Here is a 21,994-nt window from a genome sequence, read left to right as displayed (position 1 = left end):
TGTTTATATATAATAAACTTCCCATAGGTGGGCTCACTGCCATTCACATACACACTAAAAACCCACATAAACATCCTACGTACCATATATGGTGCGGGTCGCTCACTCTCTCCTCACGCAATACTGTAAGAGCATATAGGATGTGCTTTCTTATACATTTGTAGTTAGTAAAATCTGAAAATGAAAACATCCATAGTTCAGTCAAATAGTATTTAACATACTGTGCTCTTCATTCCAGTGATCCAAACTGGTGGAAAGGGGAAACAAATGAAGGCATTGGATTATTTCCTTCTAATTTTGTCACCGCAGACCTCACAGCTGAGCCAGAGATGAGTAAGTAATGCTTTATCATATTAAATAATAATATTGCAGGAAATAAATTACTGTCCTATAGTACTAATGAGCGGAATCTAGTGTACAAGGGGGATCATTCAGATTCAGGTTTGCAAAGCACGTTTGGTTTGCTAATGGACAAAACCATGTGCACTGTAGGTGGGGCAGATGTAACTTGTAAGAGAGAGTTAGAATTTGGGTGGGGTTTGTACTTCAAACTGATATCTATATTTCAGTGTCCAAATAAATCAGTCAGTATTTACACTGCACAGAAACAAAATAACACCTGAATCTAACTCGCTCTGCATTCATTAATTTATTTATTTAATTTATTTATTTATAGTTTCATATACAGCGAGGATAGATAGATTTGAATATCATCAGCGTACAGCTGATACTGGAATCCAAAAGAGCTGATTAGTTTGCCAAGAGAGGAAGTATAGATTGAGAAAAGAAGGGTACCTAAGCCTTAAGGTGGCCATACACACGCAGATATATATCTGCAGATCTGTCTGGGTGGAACAAAAACCTGGTTATGGATGAGAGCAAATGACAGTTGACCATTTGCTTGGAAATGCTGGAAAACTGTAACTCATCCACAACCATGTTTTTGTTCCAACCAGCCAGATCTGCAGATAAATCTTACTAGTGTATGGGCACCTTAAGCCTTGTGTAACTCCAACCGACAGAGGTAGTGAGGAGGAGGTAGAATCAGAGAAGCCAACACTGAAAGAGCGATTAGATAAGTAGGAAGAGAACCAAGAAAGGTTCTGAAGACCTAGGGATTGTAGTGTTTGTATGAGAAGAGAGTGGTCGACAGTGTAAGGCAGCTGAGAGATCTTGAAGAATACGTAGTGAGAAATGGCCTTTAGATTTAGCAGTGGCCAGATTATTGACTACTTTAGTCAGTGCTGTCTCTGTGGGGTGTTGAGAGCGAAAGCCTGACTGAAGTGGGTCCAATAAGTTGTAGGAGTTAAGACACTAGGGGGTAGATTTATTAAGATCGGTGAAGTGATAAAGTGTCTGGTTTTTATCACCGGCCAATCAGCTCCTACCTGTCATTTTTCAAACCAAGCCTGTAACTTCACAGTTATGAGCTGATTGGCCGGTGATAAAAACCAGAATCTTTATCACTTCACCAAGCTTAATAAATCTGCCCCTGTGTGAGGCGAGAGTAGACAAGTCTCTCAAGTAGCTTGGAGAGGCATGGGAGCTGAGACATAGGACAGTAGTTACAGAGACAGTTTGGATCAGTATTGTGTATTTTTAGAATGGGAGTAATAAGTGCATGTTTCAACAGAGAAGGAAAGACACCAATAGAGAGAGGTTACAGATTTTAGGTAAGCTTGGGATAAGCACAGGAGTCAGAGCTTTACTGAGTTGTAAGGGTATATGATCAAGAGGAGAGTAAGTGGAGTAGGAGGATGAGAAGAGTGTGGATACTTCATCCTCACTTGTATGGTCAAATGAGGAGAACGTGGCAAAGGGCTCAGGATGGGAAGTAAGCAAGTCAGAGGAGCATGCCATTTCATCCTTGATTTTAGCAATCTTTTCCTTGAAGGAAGCAAGCTCTTGTGCACTGATATTAGTGGGTGGGGAGGGTAAAGAAGTGATTTAAATGTATTAAAGAGTCGCTTGGGGTTAGTGGCATGAGAAGAGATGAGAGATTGAAAATAAGTTTGTTTAGCAGTGTCCAGAGCATTACATTATGTCTTAAATGTGACAGTCACTTGGATTTTGAGAGTCACATGTTACATCTGCCCCACCTGCAGTGCACATGGTTTTGTCCATTATAAAATCAAATGTGCTTTGCAAACCAACCTGAATCACCCCAAGGTTCGATAACCTTATGGGATTATTCATTTTTATTGTGAACCCAATTGCATTTTATGTGTGTGCTGAATTCTTTCTGAAAATTTCTTTAATCAAATAAAAAGAGGATTATGAGCCAGTAATGTTAAAGCTCTTGCTTAAAAATCTACTCCGCATGCATCGCAGCTGTGCCCACACAGAGTCGCAGTTCTAGGTTCAGGTGCGCACAGGGAATTGTCTTGGGGGTTTCTCTTGCATATCGGTGAAACCGGTTGTGTACACCGATGCTCAACTGCGCACATCGGAGGCCAAACTCAGACTGAGGAACTGCACCTGCAGTGGTGCAACAAAGGCTGGCGTCTCACCAGGGAAGCACTTTCTAGCGGCATAAAGTCCCAGACAGCACTTGGCATTAGACACCTTGCTGCAAGCCCTTCTGCGTCCACCTATGAATCAGGCCTAGTCAGAAGTAAGCATTCTGCAACCATTCTGGAGACGTGACTGAGACTGCAGGGGGTATACAATGTGAGGGTCACAGCAGTCGAGCTTGCTTGACCGCCGTGACCCAGTCCTGTTCTCGGTCATCTCGACCGAGAACATGCAGGCGGGATTCAATGTCCCACCTGCCGTGTAGCGAGAAGGGGGCGTGGTCACGAGTTGCGGCCGGAAAGAGGCCGTCACTTGCTGGCCGTTCTTGGCAGAATGAGCCCGACAGCTTGCGATGTCTGGCTCGTTTTGCCGAGATATCCTGCTCAATGCTGTCGGGGAAGACTGCATTGAATAGGGCCCGACGGGAGATGCTCGCCGGTGATTGAATATTCCCCTGCATCTATGCACTCGGTTACAATGGCTATATCGAGCTTTGAGCAATTATAGGACTGCTAATCAATGGTGCATTTTAGCAGGCATGTGGCATGTTCGAGATGCCGCCGGCGAGCGCCTTAGTTCAGCTACCCACAGCTGCAACTGGGAATAGCTGTGTACGGAACAGCAGCAGCAATGGGATTTTCACCCCCCGCTGATGCAGACAATGATGAGCAGGGGAATACTGTGGCCATTCCTACAAGTTCCTGTATGTGGTGATCTAGTCAGCGTGTACACACATACACTTACACACTAGGGCTAATGTCTTTTGTGTTTGTGTTTCAGTGAAGACTGAAAAGAAAACGGTCCAATTTAGTGATGAAGTGCAAGTAGAGACCATAGAACCTGAGCCGGAACCGGTGTATATCGATGAGGTAAATAGTACTTAAGGTTATTATCTATCGATTTGATTGATCTCCTGCAATGAACAGCATTTATATACAAAGCAATATGCAATGTTTCTGATCCCATGCATACTTGTTAAAGGATCACTTGATGCAGGCTGCCTATTGGTTAACACTTGCTGGTCACCCATATCTGGTGGCTGGTTCCTTTTCCAAATGTTTGTTTATTGGATGCGGTGGCGGGGTCTTCGTTTTTTTTGGATAACCCATAGGCCATGGTCCTAACTATTGTTTATTAGTCTTTTTCTCCTGGCCATTGGTATTATGTGTAAGCTTGTTATGTATTGTACTGAGACATTTTGTCTTTTCTATTAGCACCTAAGCTGGGTACACACCCAATACCCCTTTCACACTGACAAATATTTCTCGGGTTATTGCACGTGAATGCGCAACAACCCAGGAAATTGGTCCGTGGGAAAGGGTCCAGAAAGATTTTCCAGGGGCAGTGTGAAAAGGTAACCCGGGTCGACGCGACCCAGGTCCTGTTCACTGCAGTGTAAAGGTGCTGTCATCTCCCAGTGCCGCTCTGGCCCCACCTCCCGATGACTCTACCCGCCCTGCTTTATTCCAGGTCAGGTGAGGTAGTGTGAAAGCGCTGGCAAGTGGGTCGCAAGCCAGTTACAAAATCCAGGGTGCGACACAGCTTGCTAGTGTGAAAGGGGCATAAATGCTTTATCTGTTCAATCTCTATGGGAGGAGCAAAAATCGGCTAATGTATGGAAGCATATGAAATTCAACCATTCACTCCCAAACACTGGAAAATGGGCCAACATGATTGTTCGTATAACTTTATTAAATCAAAGGGATTTAACCAATTTGCCTGAATGACCATTGTCTGTTCTCTGTGTTTGGGAGCAAATTCCGATTCTCATGTGCTCCCATAGATTACCAGATTTTTGTTTCCGTCAGACAGATTGGACAGATAAATCTTTGGACAGCTCTGGCGTCCAGAACCATTGTGTGTTCGTTGCAGTCTTTCCTTCCTAGTATGGTGGAAAGCATTGGCCAGATATGTGTAGGGAATAGTAACCTTAAAGTAATTTAAGTCTGACCTTAAATCCAGCTCTGATGAGTGTCTGTAATGGCTGCATGCAGAATTGTTCACATTATAAATACCTTTTGTGTGCGTAAAGTAGCTTTTCCCATCTTAGTTGCCTGTGTATTGTTTACATCATTATTCTGCCTGCCTTGGGCATTCTGAGACTCACCATTCGTTTCATGCGCCTTGCTGCAGGATAAAATGAATCAATTACTACACATGCTGCAAAGTGCAGATCCCACCGATGGGCTGCCAGACCCAGCCGATTTACTTCATCTCGAAGGTGAGGTTCAATAATGCTCTAGATGTTTCATTGGTGGGGATCTTACCCCTTGTGTCCTCGTTGTCTGCATACACCTGTGTCAGATAAGGCATGGAAGCTACATCAGTGATTCAGCTTCCGACTGGTCACGTTGCATGATCACCCATTGACCTGCCTACTAGTCTGGGGAATCAGAGTAATATTGTTTTGCATCCATTTCATACCTTAGTTTTAAAACTTATGTTTGTAATTTGGGGGAAAGGGATGTTTAAAATCTATTTTTTAGTGCCTGATTTAACACGTGTGATATTTTCTGCCATGGGGCCGTGGTTTTTCCAATCAAAGTGGACCAATTTGGTGTGTTTCTATGCAGCTGAATGATAGAATCCGTGTGTGTTTATATTTCTGTTGATTTCATGTTTTGTTTTGTTTTTTATATGTTTTACAGTATATTTTGTGGTCACTTATTTTGTGTTTGTTTACTTGCCAGCTGCCTGTCACCAGATGGGGCCAATGATAGATGAGAAACTGGAAGAAATTGACAGGTTTGTGTTCTCGTTCATCACAAAGATGTCATATGAATATTGGTTGCATTCCTGCTTTAGTGATGTCATGGTTCAGTAATGAGTTTATAGGTTGCGTTCTTGCTTTAGTGATGTCATGGTTCAGTAATGAGTTTATAGGTTGCGTTCTTGCTTTAGTGATGTCATGGTTCAGTAATGAGTTGATAGGTTGCGTTCTTGCTTTAGTGATGTCATGGTTCAGTAATGAGTTTATAGGTTGCGTTCTTGCTTTAGTGATGTCATGGTTCAGTAATGAGTTGATAGGTTGCGTTCTTGCTTTAGTGATGTCATGGTTCAGTAATGAGTTGATAGGTTGCGTTCTTGCTTTAGTGATGTCATGGTTCAGGAATGAGTTGATAGGTTGCGTTCTTGCTTTAGTGATGTCATAGGTTGCATGTTTGCATCTACAATATAGCAGTAACCCTTCATGAAATGAAATGATTAGCTGGCTTCAAGCACATCAGTGATTTAAAGATGGAGCTGGAATAATGTACATTATAATAAATGCAGCCCAAGGAAAGTGCACCTATTGCCTGCATACAAAGTTAAATTTTTATTAAATATTGGTGGAATGACACAGTAAGAGGCCACTGGCCACACACTAGGACTAATTCTGGATAGTACACAACATTAATCTCCAAAGCCACGGAAGCCACATTTACTTTTTGCAAATCCCATATTTCATACATTTAATGCGAGTTACTGTAGAGTATCTTCCACCTGAAAGTCAGACTGGCCACTGATTTTATGCCAACTGCTGCATCATTCATCCTATTCAGTGGTTCCCAACCCTGTCCTCATGTACCCCCAACAGTGCATGTTTTGCAGGTCTCCACACAGAATCACAAGTGCTACAATTAGCTCCACCTGTGGATCTTTTCAAATGTGCCTGAATAATGAGTGCACCTGCTGGGTGACCTGGAAAACGTGCACTGTTGGGGGTACTTGAGGACCAGGGTTGGGAACCACTGTATTAGAACATGCACCAGCCTCATGCTAGGTGCACACAATCAGAAGCCTGCTTCCCAACAAAATGCGCTAAGCTCCCGTGTGATCGATCTCCTAGTTTCAGCCCATTTGACACAACGCTTGATACAGCAGCGATCTGTCTGCTTGGGTACACAAAAATAGGTGAGTTCACATCTGCACATGAGAACTGCACCTTAGGATCAGGACCATAGTCACATGGGTTACATGAGGCCACTGGCGACACCAGGGTCAATGACCTCTCCTTGCTCCTGCACAAAAAGGAGATTTGGCATTGTGGATACCACTTGTGAGGATACGGGGTTCCTCAATCACTCAGACACCGAGAAGATGAAACCAAAATATGGTTTATTTTTATCACAGCACACGAAAGTAGATGAAGACAGGAAAAAGATTCAAATGGTAGCATAAAAACATCCGGGTAGCAAAGTCCTTGTAGCATCACAGTCCAAATAACGAAACTATCACTTATTCCACACAGCAGTGACAGCAGAAACCTGTGCGAATCCACACAGCACCGGACGCTCCACACCAGAGCTTACGTAGGATGCCCCCCCCAGGCAAACGATGCGCTCACAAGGTCCAGTGGCAGAGTATGACCTCTTAGGGCAGTATTCAATGAGAAAAGTTCTCCGTGTTTTGTGGAGAACTTGTGCTTTGTTCGCCTTGGACGGAGCATTTTGCTCTCCAAAAGCGAGCAACCCTATTCAATGTGAAATGTTCTCCGTCTTTCTAAGTGACTTTCTCCGTGTCTCTCCGTGTAGCAATTCTCCATCTTTTGATGGAGAGCTGGAATGTGAACTTTTAAACTAAAAGGTTTTTTTAAGAAATTTTGGTGTCAAAAAATCAGTTTTTTTTTTCTGTGAAGGGGCATGTTATTTTTATTCATGTGCTTATAGCACATGAATATATATTTAATTTAAAAAAAATATATTTTTTTTAATTATTATTATTTTTTTTTTTTTTTACACAGTGCAGCCAGCAGGGGGCCGGAGCGCTCGAGCCTCTCATTAGATATTCATATATTCACTGCACCCGAACGTAACTATGCACAAACGGGTGCAGTGAATACTGGGTCCCCCGCTGGCTATAGGGGGGTGCAGCCTGGGTCCTGGAGAGCCCCCCTCCCCTCCACAGTCCTCTGGAGCAGCCAGGGAGACTTTAATCTCTCTGGCTGCTTCCGGCTCCCTGAAAGCTCCCTGCTCCCTGCAGGGGTTAAGACTCTCCGCGAGTGGCGGAGAGCATCAGCCACATTGAATAGAGGGAGCAGGAGTGGCAGAGAGCCCTCCGGAAGACGGAGAGTGCATGGAGAGCGAAATAAAACTCTCCATGCACGGAGAACTTTTTCATTGAATACTGCCCTTAGCCCGGATTGCGACTAACATTCTGAGCTGGCAGGTGTACAAGTCATTTTAAAAACTTCCAATTTCCCACGGGGCTTAAACTGCCAGGTACTTGGTTCGGATTGGTGGACCCAAGAGTCAGACACATCCCCCCAGGTAATATCCAGCTGGCCATCTGCTGCTGCCCCCCTGCTGGGTCTGGTTCCAGAAAGTCTGGAAGTGGCCAGAGATATGCAGAGAAGTGTCAACACAAGATACAATACCCAGCTGATTACGTTGTGTGGTGGTCACCCCCTGTGGACAACCTTCCTGTTGATAGCAGGGGAATTGAATCACCCCCTGTGGACATAACATATGGGTGAATCCATGCAATGTTCTTTCCTGGCTATTTCCTGTCAGACCATATTTGGGCAAGAGCGATCTGATCTGGAAATACACGCAGCTATGGGGAATATAGACATACATAGAGAACAATAGGGCTAAAATGTACATTAATTACTGTGGAGTAGAGGATGTCACAATTCACTTTTATCGCCAATGCCATTCCTTCACACCACTGATGACATCACTAAAGGGGTGTGGTTTAGTGGAGGCAGCACATGATAACCTCACTCTGGGGGGGCGTGCCCTGAGACTCTTACAGTACTGCCAGCTCCTTCTTAATGACAGGAGCCGGATGCTGCAGGTGAAGGTCTCACTGCAGCTCCCGGTTCCTGTCACTGTGGAGGAGTCTGCATTATTGTGATACTGGGGTGTGCCCGAATATTCCCCCCCCTGTTATGACTACATTTATATGAGGCTTTTAGGAGCAGGACATTGCATAGAAATGCAGTGTCATTCCTTGGTACATACTGTCACCCGTCTTTCCAGAGCCAAGAAATATATATATATTTTTTTTGTTTAGTCAATAACCAAAATGGCTCTGTTTTTTAGGAAGCACTCCGAACTTTCAGAGCTAAATGTGAAAGTCATGGAGGCACTGTCTCTATATACAAAACTAATGAATGACGACCCCATGTATTCAATGTATGCTAAGATGCAAAACCAGCAGTACTACATGCCGCCAGCAGGGGCCCCTACTCAACAGGTATTTATGGCCTATTTATTTGCTGTGGTCAGATAAGTGCATCTAGTGCCTGTATTGTTGTGTTACTTATCATGCAGGAAGGTGCTTGTCAGCATCTTTGTGGCTGTTTTTCATTGATTTCCTGTCTCTTTATTTATTGTCTCCATTAAGGCATATCAAGGACAACATCCGAATACCACCTATCTTGTTAGCGGAAATACACAGATGGGCCACATCCAGGCTTACCCTGTTCCTTCGGAGCAGATACCCTCTCTAAATCAGACACCTGCCCCTCATCCTGCAGCCTCGGAACACCCCAGCCAGTCACCTCAAGCTTCCTATAAGTAATGTGAATATTTGTTTTTTCTTTACTTCTATGTGGGATGTACCTAAAATGTAGGGTGCTACTTGGTATATACCTAGAACATAAGGGTGCTACGTGGGATGGACCTAGATAAACATAGGGTGCTACGTGGTATATACCTAGAACATAAGGGTGCTACGTGGGATGTACCTAGATAAACATAGGGTGCTACGTGGTATATACCTAGAACATAAGTGTGCTACGTGGGATGTACCTAGATAAACATAGGGTGCTACGTGGTATATACCTAGAACATAAGGGTGCTATGTGGGATGTACCTAGATAAACATAGGGTGCTACGCGGTATATACCTATAAGCATGGCGAGCGGACGCGGAATACGAGCCCGAAGTGTGGCGAGTGGACGTGGAATACATGTTAAGTAATCCGCGTCCCCTTGCGGGGCTCGTATTCTGCGTCCCCTCGCAGGGCTCGCTGCGCTTGCCACGTTTCGGGCTCGCCACACTATATAAAATCAACTCCATGCCGATGTGGATAGTGGGGGGTATGAAAAGGGGCATTTCACATAGTAATTACCCATCAGGTTGGGTATACAATTAAAAATGGGGTCTCAGGGACCATTTAACATTGGATCCAATGTAAAAATCGGGTCGGTCGCTGCAGGCTCGGTGACTCGCTACGCTCGCCACGCTATCTAAAATCAACTCCATGCCAACATGGATAGTGGAGGTATGAACTATCCATGTTGGCATGGAGTTAAGTTACTTTGTTTTACATAGTTTGTGGCAAGCGTACAACCCGGAAGTAGCACGGCGCCATGCTGCCGCCGTGAAACTAAACAAGTACCGCAGTTTCTTATATAGCGCACACATATTCTGCAGCGCTTTACAGAGAATATTAGAACACTAGGTGATTCATCGCGCGCTCTTCACACCGTCGTAAGGGGCTGCGCTCCCTTAATTTTTGAACATTTGTATTGTGAGAAATATGGTTAGAATTGTATGAAGGATGCCCTGTATTGCAGCTTCTGCCAGTGGGTGAGGGTCCAGCGTGGCAGCACAGGAGTACAGGACGGTGGCCCTGAGTCAGTGTCTCCTCCTAATGGGTGGGAGTTAGGGTGCATTAGAGCAGGAGGCTGGGCTATCGCGGGAGGGGGGGTTGCCGGGGTGGGGTGCGGGCAGACCTGCCGCTCACCTGGTAGCTGTGAAGTAGCAGTATCTTTACCTGGCAGCATGGGGAGGCAGAGGGTGTCTGGCACTGTGGGCTGGTTCTCTGTCACTATGTGAGTGTGTGTGGGCGGAGTCAGAGGCTCTGATAGGCTATTAGCCTATGACTCCACCCAGCGTTATAGACACACTCACACATTGAGTGACAGATGTAGCCAAATATATGACATTCACATCAGTCCCTGCCCCAGTGGATTTTACAATCTATATTCCCTACTACATGTACACGCACACACAGACATTCTAGGGTTAATTTGTTGGGAGCCAATTAGCCTACCAGTATATTTTTGGATTGTCTGGGAGGAAACCAGAGTACCCGGAGGAAACCCACACATGCACAGGGAGAATATACAAACTCCGCACAGTTAGAGCCATGGTGGGAATCAAACCCATGACCTCAGTGCTGTGAGGCAGCAATGCTAACCATTACACATCCGTATTCTGTATAGCTCTCTATACACCAAATTCAGTAATAATAGTAATAAATGTATAAACAACACCGTTCTTAGTGGCCAAATGCTAAATTAGTGCTGTACCATTAATCTGCATTGTGTACAGATCAGGCTCGCTACTAGCAGACTGCAATCAATAAGACATGATGATGACTGGTCTACGCTGTCCGAGTGATGCTAACAACCAATGATATCTGCTTACACAGAGGCTTGCTGTACATTTAGGATGGGATGTTGTTGTAATGTCCACATTAATAATGTCAGTACTGCTATGCAAAAATGTGAAATATTTACATTCTGCAGGAACAGAGGGTCGGGCCAGGGCTGGCGGCGGTGGAGGGTCAGGGCTAGAGTATTTTTTTCTGCTTCTAGTGCAATAATAGCACAATACCCTGTACAAGCTGTAGCAGTGTGGCAAAGACTCTAGTCTGAGAAAAAAGATGAGATCGGGGGCGATACAACTAAACTTTGCTATGTGCATCCCGCACACATGTTTTGTGTTAATTTACACGGTACTTACCTAGGAGCAAGTTTCATCTTTGCTCCTTTGGCCATGGCTAGCCATGGCTATTCTATTGTTCTCAGTTGCAATACGTATTGTATTGCGGCTGAGAACAATAGAATTAGCCATGGCTAGCCATGGCCAAAGGAGCAAAGATGAAACTTGCTCCTACTGTATATGTTAGTTGGGCGCCCACTAGGGATGCCAATTCCAGGGCATTTTTTTCAATCCTGGGATTCAGTATTGAAAAATGCTCAATCCTGGGATTGGCCTCCCTAATAAAAAAAAAAAAACGGCCCCTCACTATAAATTACTTCTAAAGCCGCACCCCACCCATCCTCTCTGCCCTGTCACTTGCGGCAGTGGTGACAGGGCACAGGCAGCAGCAGGATGTCTATCTCCGGCGGGTGGGCGAGAGGCTGGGGGCAAAACAGTGGTCATCTGTCCGGGTTTTGGACAGTGTGCTGTGCTGACGGGCAGAGCAGCGGCCGGGCTGCGCAGAGTGACGTGATGTCAGCGGTCACGCTGCACAGCCTGGGCGCCACCATGCTTGTCAGCACAGCGCACAGTCCCTCCCAACAGCAGCAACGGGGGTAAGGAACAGTCAGCCGGGCAGCGTCTGAGCCATATTCTGATGCTCAGCGCTGCCTGGCTTTAAACAAAAACTAAATTTTTGCGTGGGGTTACTAATCCCGGAATCCCGGGATTGGAAGCTTCAATCCCAGGATTCAAATACCAACGGTTTTAGGCCAAAATCCCGGGATCCCGCCGTTCCTGGGATTAGCCTCCCTAGTACCCACTATAGTTAGTACGGTCATACCCCCACTATCCATGTCGGCTTGGAGTTGACCTACAGAATTATACGCAAAAATACACACCAGTCCAAAACAAGTTCTCTCTGACACTGTACGTGAGTCACGTCACGCATAGTTGGCCATCACCTTTATGTGAGTAAGGACACGTCTGTAGAACTCCTGGAAGCCACATCAGCTGTTTCTCTGTATAATAGAGTTACGGAGTAGTGTGTCTAGGGCCGTGGCATTTGGGGCACGGGAGGCCATTGATCATTATGCTAGCTTCATGTTTCCTGATGAGTTTGTGTGACACACGGAGTGAGTGTGCAGCAGCCGTGTCCATTTCCTGTAGTATGTAGAGGAACCGTGTCTACTGAGCTTTCCTGTGGATAGCTTTGTATTTGGAAAAATACAATCGATAGGAAAGTATTTATTCCTTCCTCAAGATAACAGACAGATACTGTGTTTAGACAGAGAGGATGACTCAGAGGAAGCTCTATAGAACATCAGTCTTCAGGGTTTCTTGCTTAAGGTCAGCAGCATAAAACAGAGGCAAATACCTAACGTTAGCCATTGCATTCCTTAGCTGTCAGCGATATTCACTGACTGGCTATTGTGACCAACACATATATAAGCAGTTACAGCAGGAATGCCCAAATGGAGGCCCTCCAGCTGCTGTGAAACTACAAGTCCCATCATGCCTTGCCACGGTTTTGCTATTAGGGAATGCTTAAACTATGGCAGGGCATGCTGGGATGTGTAGTTTCACAACAGCTGGAGGGTCATAGTTGGGGACATGCCTGAATTACACCATGTGTTAGTCCAGTTCCCGGGATAGCAGTTGTATTTAATGGCTATGTTATATTAAACCAACATGAGAAATGTTTCTTTCTTGTTGAGTTTTTGGACTAGTACTAGGAGCTGACATTCACATTCACCAACATTATTCTTTGGAATAGAAATGGCTATCTGGCTTTTTATTCTTGCAGCCATCTTGATCTCTGGATCTGATGGGCACAGAACCCCGTATCAGATTGGAATCGGAGGTGTCCCATTACGATATTGGACATTTTACATGATTTATCGTCCCAATGGGTCAAAATTGTTTGAAAAAGGGAAATATCCTACTAGTGTATGGGCACATTTACATATATATTGGTACTTGTTTCCTAGCACGGCGCCCACGATTTTCAATCGTATGGCATCTTATGCATTGTATCGCATCGCATGCCATATAGCCGCATACAATGCATGCGATGCGATTTTAAATTGTATAAGCACCCTAATGGGTGTTTTCAATGTTAAATGGCCCCCCATATGACTTTTAATTGTATATGCACCCTAATGGTTGCTTACAATGTTAAATACACCCCCACGCCACCCCTACTATCAACGCCAACCCGAAGCGTGGCGAGCGCAGCGGTACGCGTCCTCCGACCTTTTCATACGCCCAGTATCCACGTCGTTGTGGAGTTCGTTTTATATAGTGTGGCGAGCCCTGCGAGGGGACGCGTATTACTTTACATGTATTCCGCGTGGCTCGCTACGCTCGCCACTTTATCTAAAATCAACTCCACTCCAACGTGGATGGTGGGGGTATGAAAAGGTCGGAGGACGCGTACCGCCACCCCTCACGGGCTCGCTGCGCAAGCCATGCTTTGGGTTGGCGTTGATAGTGGGGGTGCTTTTAACATTGTAATCACCCATTACGGTGCTTATACAATTAATAATCTTATAGGGGGGGCATTTAACATTGAAAGCACCCATTAGGGTGCTTATACAATTTAAAATTGTATGCCATATACAATGGTATACGATTTTTAAATTGTATAAGATCGGGTGCCATCGCATACCATTGAAAGGCTTATGGTATACGATGCGATGGGCGCCTTGCTAGGAAACAAGTACCCATATATCCTATATCTATGTAAAAGTTTAAGGTCCAGATACAGTATATAAAACTTCAAAAAGAGCTAAAATGGAGAGTGATAAACAGTCAATAAGATCCTAACTGCCATGTTACACACTGGCTTTGAAAAATGACAGATAGAAAGAAGCTGATTGGCTGGCTGTTTATCACTCTCCATTTTATCACTTTTTGAAGCTTAATACATCTGGCTCTTAATATATATTAATGTTTCTCCTTCATATCACATAATGTTTTGTTGTTTTTTCTTGTCACCTAATGAAGTTCACTTACGTTTTACTGTATAGACCATATAGTAAACGTAAGTGAACTTAATTAGGTGGAAAAAAAAAAAAAAACATTTCTGCAAGATTTTTTTTTTAACTAATGCCTTGCCTGTAGTAGCACCTGTGAACAGTAGATGGCAGACTGAATGCACACCAGTGGTTCCCAAATTTTTTATTTTTTTTTATCACAGCACCCTAGAGTATTTTTTATTTTACAGCACCATAGGCCAAATGCTTGTTCTCTGCCAAATGTAGTTAAAAATATATAATTTAGCTTAATTGTGTCTTAAATATACCTTAGCCTCAGTTATGTGTTGAGGGACAGGATTTGCTTCTGTTTTATGATGAGAAGCCACAAGCACTGCTCTTGCCTATTAAATTACCCAATAATTGTCTTTGGTCTACCAATCTGAGGCATCCAGGGGTGTCACAGCACAAAGTTTGGGAATAACTGGTGTACTCCTAATGCAGTCAAAAAATTTACTACTATAGAAATTGTTTAAACCCTGTTCCTCTCTGTGTATTGCGTTTTTATAATGTTTTCGTATTCAGTTTTTAATTTTATTAATTAAAGGATTTAACGTCCATACACACTGGGCGACTATGCCCAGCGTGTACGGACAGCGATAATCGCAGAGCTATGCAAAGCCGTCCTCAAAGCCGCTCATCTGCTGGTATTTCCAGTAGATGAACAACTTTCCCGGTGATGATGCAGGAGCGGTCACCGCTCATCGCCGGGCAATACACACTGGGCGGCTTCGAGCTCACAGCTGCTCAAACATGCTGATTTGAGCGACTTTCAGTCTGTATGGAGTTTTGAAGGAAATGTTTTACAGATTATGGTTGAGTTCTGTTATGTAACCTGTAACTCATGCTGCTGAAATGTTCTGGCATTCTGCCAGCCTCACAGGATGTTGGAACATGTAGCTGAACAATGTCTTGCGAGCCACCGGGTTGCCTTATTCTGGTAATATGAAGGTTAAACTGTGGGGTGCAGTCATATAATTGGTCTAGTCCCTCCAGTAAAGCCGGCATTTTACGGGAAGGAAAAAACTTTAAAGGAGTAAAGTCCTCTCCAAAGTAGCAAACCTCTTTGGAGTCCACATTAACCCTTTGAGTGCCATCATTCTGTGAGAGATGTACAAAATATCTGCTAAATATGCCAGCGTCGCTCTTTATTTGTTATATAAATTCAAATAAAAAAATGTGTGTAAAAAATAAAATATTAAATAATTTCCAGGTCATTATGATAATTACAAATGTTTGCTTAGGCAAATTTCACCCCAATTTTGACAATTTCACTTGGGCACAAGGGTTAAGGAAACATTTCCTCCACTGATAAAGTTGAAGCAAGGAGATTTGTCCAGTTTTAACCTTAAATCTTGTCCGTGTTTTGCAGAACCGCTGCAGTTGGCTCCAATACAGGAAACGCATATGTCACCCCCGCTCCAGGATACAGCGCTGGTCCTTCTGCCGTAGATCTTACTGTCTATCAGACTGGTACAAACATGCCCGGCGTTCCAAACTACACACTAACCTCTTCATCCCTCTCACCGTCTGCTGCCAACCAAGATCAACAACAGAGCTACCCCCAGAAAGCTCTACTATAGATCCTATAATCCTGGACTTTATATATTAGCTGTAGCACCTATATAATACCTGTAATGTGACCACTTCCACTATTAAACCTTGCCTTTTTTAATTTCTATATGTCCATTAGCCAACTATGTTTTAAGCAAAGACCTAGGTTGCACTGATCTTAATCCAGTTTAAACTTTGCGCAATACACTACAGGGAAATGATTGGGCACAGCAATTTGCAAGAGGCTTTTTTCGGATATTGTTGCCGCACATACGTGGTGGACAGGCTGTGATGTCAGGGTGGGTTTTTTCATGGTCAGCAGTTGCATTCAACTGTAACATTTTCTGTAAATGACAACTTATAATAGACACGTAGCAATGGATTGCCACGTCTTGTGTACGGATATGGTGAATGACAGATCCTTGACGTCATAGATCTCCAAGTTGCAGCATAATTTGTTCTCTGCCATATATGGTATTGACATCTTTGAACATTGCAGTGATCGTTACAGTACACTACTAACACTGCCTTCACACCGTAGCCAGTATGTGCAATTCACAGTTGTCAGACTTGGACCTTTCCATAGTACGAAGAAGCTAGTGACATCACTGAGGCATTGCTGAGGTCACTGATGACATTGCACTGGGAATTTCCTTATTCTGTCTTGACAAAAGGCCAAATATGGTGAGGCATCCGATCAGAAGTTTTACACCTGAACGTTTAGATAAAGTTTGCTGGAATTTTACGATCTTTATCATTATAGTTAGGATACGGTAGGTTCGTTTTAAACTCTAGACAAATAAGAGGGTATAATTGAAAAAAATATTTTTTTCTGGTCCTCATTTTACATGAAGTGCATTTTTTTTTTCTCTGAATCCGTTTTTTTATGGTTACATTTGTACATAACGATAATACACTTGTATAGAAATGTTTAGTATATAAATTATTTTGTTCCTTCAGTCTTTTTGTTATATCCTGTATTTTTTGTTGTTGTCATTTGAAGTCCTCAAACACACGTGTCCATAATATGACTAGAAAACACAACGAGCATTAATAATAGTGTGATCATCTACTGTGGGTTGTTTTGTTATAATTGGTGAGTAGTGATGTCATCTGATGTAAGGAATTAGTAGTGACATCACATGTATTAGTAACACTACAACAGCTCACACATTATGACGAATACTATATTCCCAATTGTAGATATGGTTATGGTAAGAATCCCGGGGGTCTGTTTTTAGGGTCACCTGCTTGTCAGCTATGCAATATATTCTGTTGGGACCTGGGGTTCGGAGCAGGGGCGCACTGACACTTGGGGTCACAGCTGGAAATGAGGTTAAACACCTGACTCACCGCTGAAAACTGGAAAACCAATGTAGCTTTTTTTAAAGGGACACTAAACTAATCGTATGCTGTAGTTCTGCCTAGTATAGGTAAATGTGTTAATGGGTTTTATGCTAATTTCTGTACAGGCCAATGACAAACCTGCAGTGTTTCTGCCACCTCTTTGCCTGCTATCTTGTGTATTCCTGCAAATAATCAGTATAGCATTAGAAACTCTTTTTGAAGTTTGTTGCTCAGCTGTGAAGACCTTCATTATCTGTAGTGAAGGACACCTACTAGTCTATATATACTTTACAAGCCCTGACACCTACAGAATAATGCATTATATCAAGATTCCTAATGTCGTCACATGCCTGGTACTGGTATTGTCATACTGCAGTGTTCAGGTTAGAAAAAAAAGGAATAAATAGATAAAAATGACTATTAAAAGAAATGCACCCCCCCCCCCTAATGTGAGTTGGCCATTTTTAGTAAGGATTCACACCTTGTGTTGCCTCCACATGCTCCACTCACTTTGTGAGTTAGGCTAATATTGAGGAGAATTGGTCCAAACTATGGCCCTCCGGCTGTTGTGAAACTACAAGTCCCATCATGCCTTGCCACAGTTTTGCTATTAGGGAATGCTAAAACTATGGCAGGGCATGCTGGGATATGTAGTTTCACAACAGCTGGAGATCCACAGTTTGGACATTCCTGCACTAGGTGATTTGATTGGCTAATTACTGGTTAATCTGCCACCAAGGCTGTCAGCACTGCCGGTACATAATGTAACTGTCCGAATACTATCCGAGTAATGTACCAACACAATTCATTTGGGACTTGTCCAGGTGGACACTGGATTAAAAGTAAATTCAGTGACTAATTAGAAGACGTTAATTTCTCACTAGAATGAATATACGTTTAGGAGAGGTTTCCAAATTGTAGTATTCCATTATTTATAAATGAGGAAGTACAAAAAAATGTTTCTAGGTATTGCATGGTATTGCCAATAAATAAGGAATTCTGTATTTTTATTATTTTTAATTTGGCCATAGTTTTAAGAATGCATTAAACATTTTATTTCCATCTCTGTATTATATGTTGCAATCTGCTTTGTCATTTTTTTATGTTTAAATAAACCAGAGTACCTAAAAAAAGTGTGATTTTCTCGTGTGTGTGTGTGTGTGTGTGTATTATACTGAGATGTCTTGGAAATGCCCAGACCTGCATTCGTTGTAATATGATATCTCATGAGTCAGTATGAAGTTAGGGTGCTCATGGCCAGGTGTCGTAAATGATCGGTGATTGAACAGAACATGATAGTGTGTGCCCGGCGGATGTAACAATCCATCGATACCCCTTTCACACTGACAATTTTATCCCGGGTTTTTGCACATGAACGCGCATCAACCCGGGATTTAGCTCAGTGTGAAAGGGTTTTGAAAGAATATCCCGGGATGAGAATTCTGGGATATCTACCCAGGTCCTGACCTGGGTAGATTCCGGAAATCGACCCGGGATGCGATCAGTGTGAACGGTCCCGTACCCGGGAACGGGTACACAGGACTTTAAAAAAGCTGCTGATTGGAGCTTTCTTGGGCTCACAAATGCTGATGTCATCTTTCAGAGCCCTGGAGTCCATTTCTAATGACATGCATATGTATTTGCAGGGATTTCCTGGAATCAGTGTGAATGGGGCTGTTCCGGGTCGATCCCAGGTCTTAGTGCAGTGTAAAGGGTAAATTCCCAGGATGACCCGGCTCTGTAAGTGTGAAAGGAGTATTACAAAGTTGTGTGGTAATTAGACATCCATTAGTCTACATTTAACAGGAATATCTCTTGGAAGGCATTACCACCCACCGTGGACAGCGCATTGGCCAACCACAGGTTTAATTATCTTGAATGACGGCATCTGGCCACATTTGTCCGTGGGTAACAGACAAGCCAACCCAGGCTCTGATCACATACACGTTGCAGGTGTTACCAGACGCATTCCCAGCAGGTCAATTGAGCTTTCTTTACTGCCCAGGATATGGGAGCAGGAGACCTACGATAGTGTCCCTCGTCCCTCATACCCCCACTATCCGTGTCCGCGTGGAGTAGATTTTATATAGTGTGGCGAGTGCATGCGGAAAACTAAGCAAATAGCTTAGTGGGCGCCCAACTACCATATAAATACCAGCGACACTTATGTGGCTTAATATGTCATAGGAATTACGGCATGTGGCATATTGTGTAATAGGCATTACAGTGTGCGTTAAAATGTGTAATGGACATTATGGTTTATCACATAATATGTAAAAGGCATTACGGTGTGTAATGGGCATTATGGCGTGTGGTATAATATCTAATAGGCATTACGGTGTGCGGTGTAATGGGCAATGCGGTGTCAAATTTGCAACGCACTGTCCCTATGATAGTCTAGCCCATTTAAAAATCTTTCTGAAATCTTAAAATAAATCCTTGTCAAAATGTACTCTGCACAAAATCTTTTGCCCAGGACTGACGAGGAGATCAAGGGAAATCTTTGGACACCTCTTATCTTTCACACATCTCTCGTTTGTGTGGTCACCTTAAGAGACCCTGACATTTGAGGATATCGTACTCGCATTTGTAAGTGACCAGTTTTTAGGACATTAATCGCATACAAGATCAGTGCTACCTAATTCCTGGGTCGCAGCACTAGCAGGAGAGAACAGAGAGTGCAGAATATGCACAGTTTGCCTTCGGGAAGCTGACTGTCCTGTTAATTCCAGGAAGTACATGTTATTTCCTTTTCCCGTATTCAGAAGTGTAAAAGTGAAACTGTAAATGGATATTACAACTGCAACTCCCTCTCAAAAATGGGATTGTTTTAGAGTAACTGTGAAGAACCAGATGATGTTGGCTGGTTGCTGACCTTTGATTGCAACATTTAATGTTGAAAAGCCCCTACTGCATGACCCGATGGCTGTCATTTCTTATCGCTGTTGTACCTGGATGTGATCTGTGATACATTTTCTATGTGCTGCGGACAAGGGCTCCATCAGTAGTCACTTCATCACGATGGTGGTTATTCAAACCTGATCGCATGGCTGTGAATTCACAGGCTGGGCGATAATCGAACGGCTGCGCATGGGTACGGCCTGGTAGTACGCATGCGCAAGGCCATCCTACGATAAAATCCAGCATCTTTTTTAACCGCCCGGGACTGTCCTGATTTTGACCTCCTATATCCCGCGTCCCGGCCAAACCCAGCCCGGGACGCGGAAAGTCCCGTTTTAACTAAATAAAATTGTTGGTTGTGACGGTCAGCTCTCCTGCACAGCATTAGACTGGGAGTGTGGGAGGGGAAGCTGTTACGCGGTGTGCACTGCCACCTCCCCATCATTGGTTAGTTCACCCACCGCGTGACCGCGTCCCCTCCCACACTTCCAGTAATGCTGTGCAGCCAGCCAGGGTGGGTGCGGTCAGGCAGCATTACTGGGAGCGCGGCGTTAATGACCTGCTGGTAAGCCCCTGGCCTGAGGTGACATACTGAAGGCGCGGCGGCGGCGGTGACTCGATGGCTGCTGGAGCCTGCGAGGCTGTGAGTCAACTCTGCGACGGTGTGCTGCTGAGTGTGCCCCCTGCCTGTGTGCGCTGCTTTGTATATGCGGCCGGGTGAGTCTGACTCTGTGAGAGTCTACCCCTATTATACTGACTAAGGGGGCTATGCTGAAAGTTTTTGCACTGGTCTGGACTCTGGACTGTCTGGATCGGATCAGGATGCATTAGTCAGTATATAATGGATTCACAATCCCAGGCCTAGCCAGTAGCCCTATACCAGTGGTAGCCAACCCTAGCCCTCGAGAGCTACCAACAGTGCACATTTTCCAGGCAACCTAGCTGCTGCACAGCTGCACTCATTAATCACTGACACATTTTAAAAGATACACAGATGGAGCTAATTAGCTCACTTGTGATTCTGTGAGGAGACCTGCAAAACATGCACTGTTGGTAGCTCTCGAGGACTAGGGTTGGCTACCCCAGCCCTATACTAAGGGCCTTAGTATAGGGCAAGTTCTGGGATTGGGAATGGAAATCTCATTATATACTATAAAGTTTACGCTAAAAGTACTTCATATCCCCCAAAAAATTCGGAGGGCTGCTGCCCCCTAACCCCCGACTTTCCTGGGGGGGTTTTTGTTGAGCCCGCGACCCCCCTGTCCCGGGTTGGCCCTTTGGAAAGTTGGTCACCCTAGTCAGGGAAAACGCAGCCATGCCCAGGAATTTTCAGGGAGGTCATGTGACGTCATCTCCGGCCCCAATCAGCCCGTTTCTATCGCAGCTGCTGAGTAAGTCCTGGGCCACGTATAGACTGCACACAGTGGGCAAATCATTCAGTGGTGAGCAGCTTGTATTGCTGATAATCGCCGGTCGCCGTCATTTTCGCAAGCCACTCGTAGCCTTGCACAGCAATTTGCAAGCTTGAACAGGGCAGGATTTCGGAATAACCTCCTATATTGGTACCCTGGATACGATGCGCTGCACGCGCTGGGATAAATGGTCGACAGTGTTTTGGTCAACCACTAATGGTTGACAATGATTAGGTCGACACCTACATACACTAGGTCGACATTGACAAATGGTTGACAAACAAAAGGTCGATATGAAAATGGTCTACACAGGAAAAGGTCGACATGAGTTTTTACATTTTTGTCAACATGGGCACAGTATAATGGTACTGCACTCAAAGCATGGCGAGCACGCACAGCACACTATTGTAATATAACTATGCCCATTTGGATCGTACAGTAAAAATAAGTCATTTAAAGAAATTCATGAAAACCGCATGTCGACCCTTCACTGTGTCGACCATTTTCATGTCGACTTTTTTAATTGTCTCGACCTTTTCGTCCATGTCGACCTAGTGCATGTCGACCATTTGTAAATGTCAACCTAATT

The 21,994-nt window shown here is 44.1% G+C and overlaps 1 protein-coding gene across 2 annotated transcripts in view; it reads left to right on the top strand.

Annotated features, from left to right (window-relative positions):
* Positions 1-17,527, top strand: part of STAM (signal transducing adaptor molecule) — a 54,820-nt gene extending 37,293 nt beyond the window's left edge. Inside the window, exons 8-14 of one of the 2 annotated variants that reach the window (XM_083189336.1) lie at positions 239-333; positions 3,295-3,383; positions 4,648-4,735; positions 5,205-5,259; positions 8,541-8,694; positions 8,845-9,017; positions 15,564-17,527. In XM_083189336.1, the coding sequence (XP_083045462.1) occupies positions 239-333; positions 3,295-3,383; positions 4,648-4,735; positions 5,205-5,259; positions 8,541-8,694; positions 8,845-9,017; positions 15,564-15,774 (865 nt within the window). In that variant the 3' untranslated portion in view covers positions 15,775-17,527. Of the gene's footprint in view, positions 1-238; positions 334-3,294; positions 3,384-4,647; positions 4,736-5,204; positions 5,260-8,540; positions 8,695-8,844; positions 9,023-15,563 lie in introns of both variants that reach the window. The other variant, XM_083189337.1, reaches the window with a different exon arrangement.
* Positions 17,528-21,994: the final 4,467 nt, after the last annotated feature.

Source organism: Crinia signifera, chromosome 5 (assembly GCF_055691185.1).
Source record: "Crinia signifera chromosome 5, ASM5569118v1, whole genome shotgun sequence".
Taxonomy (NCBI): domain Eukaryota; kingdom Metazoa; phylum Chordata; class Amphibia; order Anura; family Myobatrachidae; genus Crinia; species Crinia signifera.
This window is presented reverse-complemented; position numbering and strand designations above follow the sequence as displayed.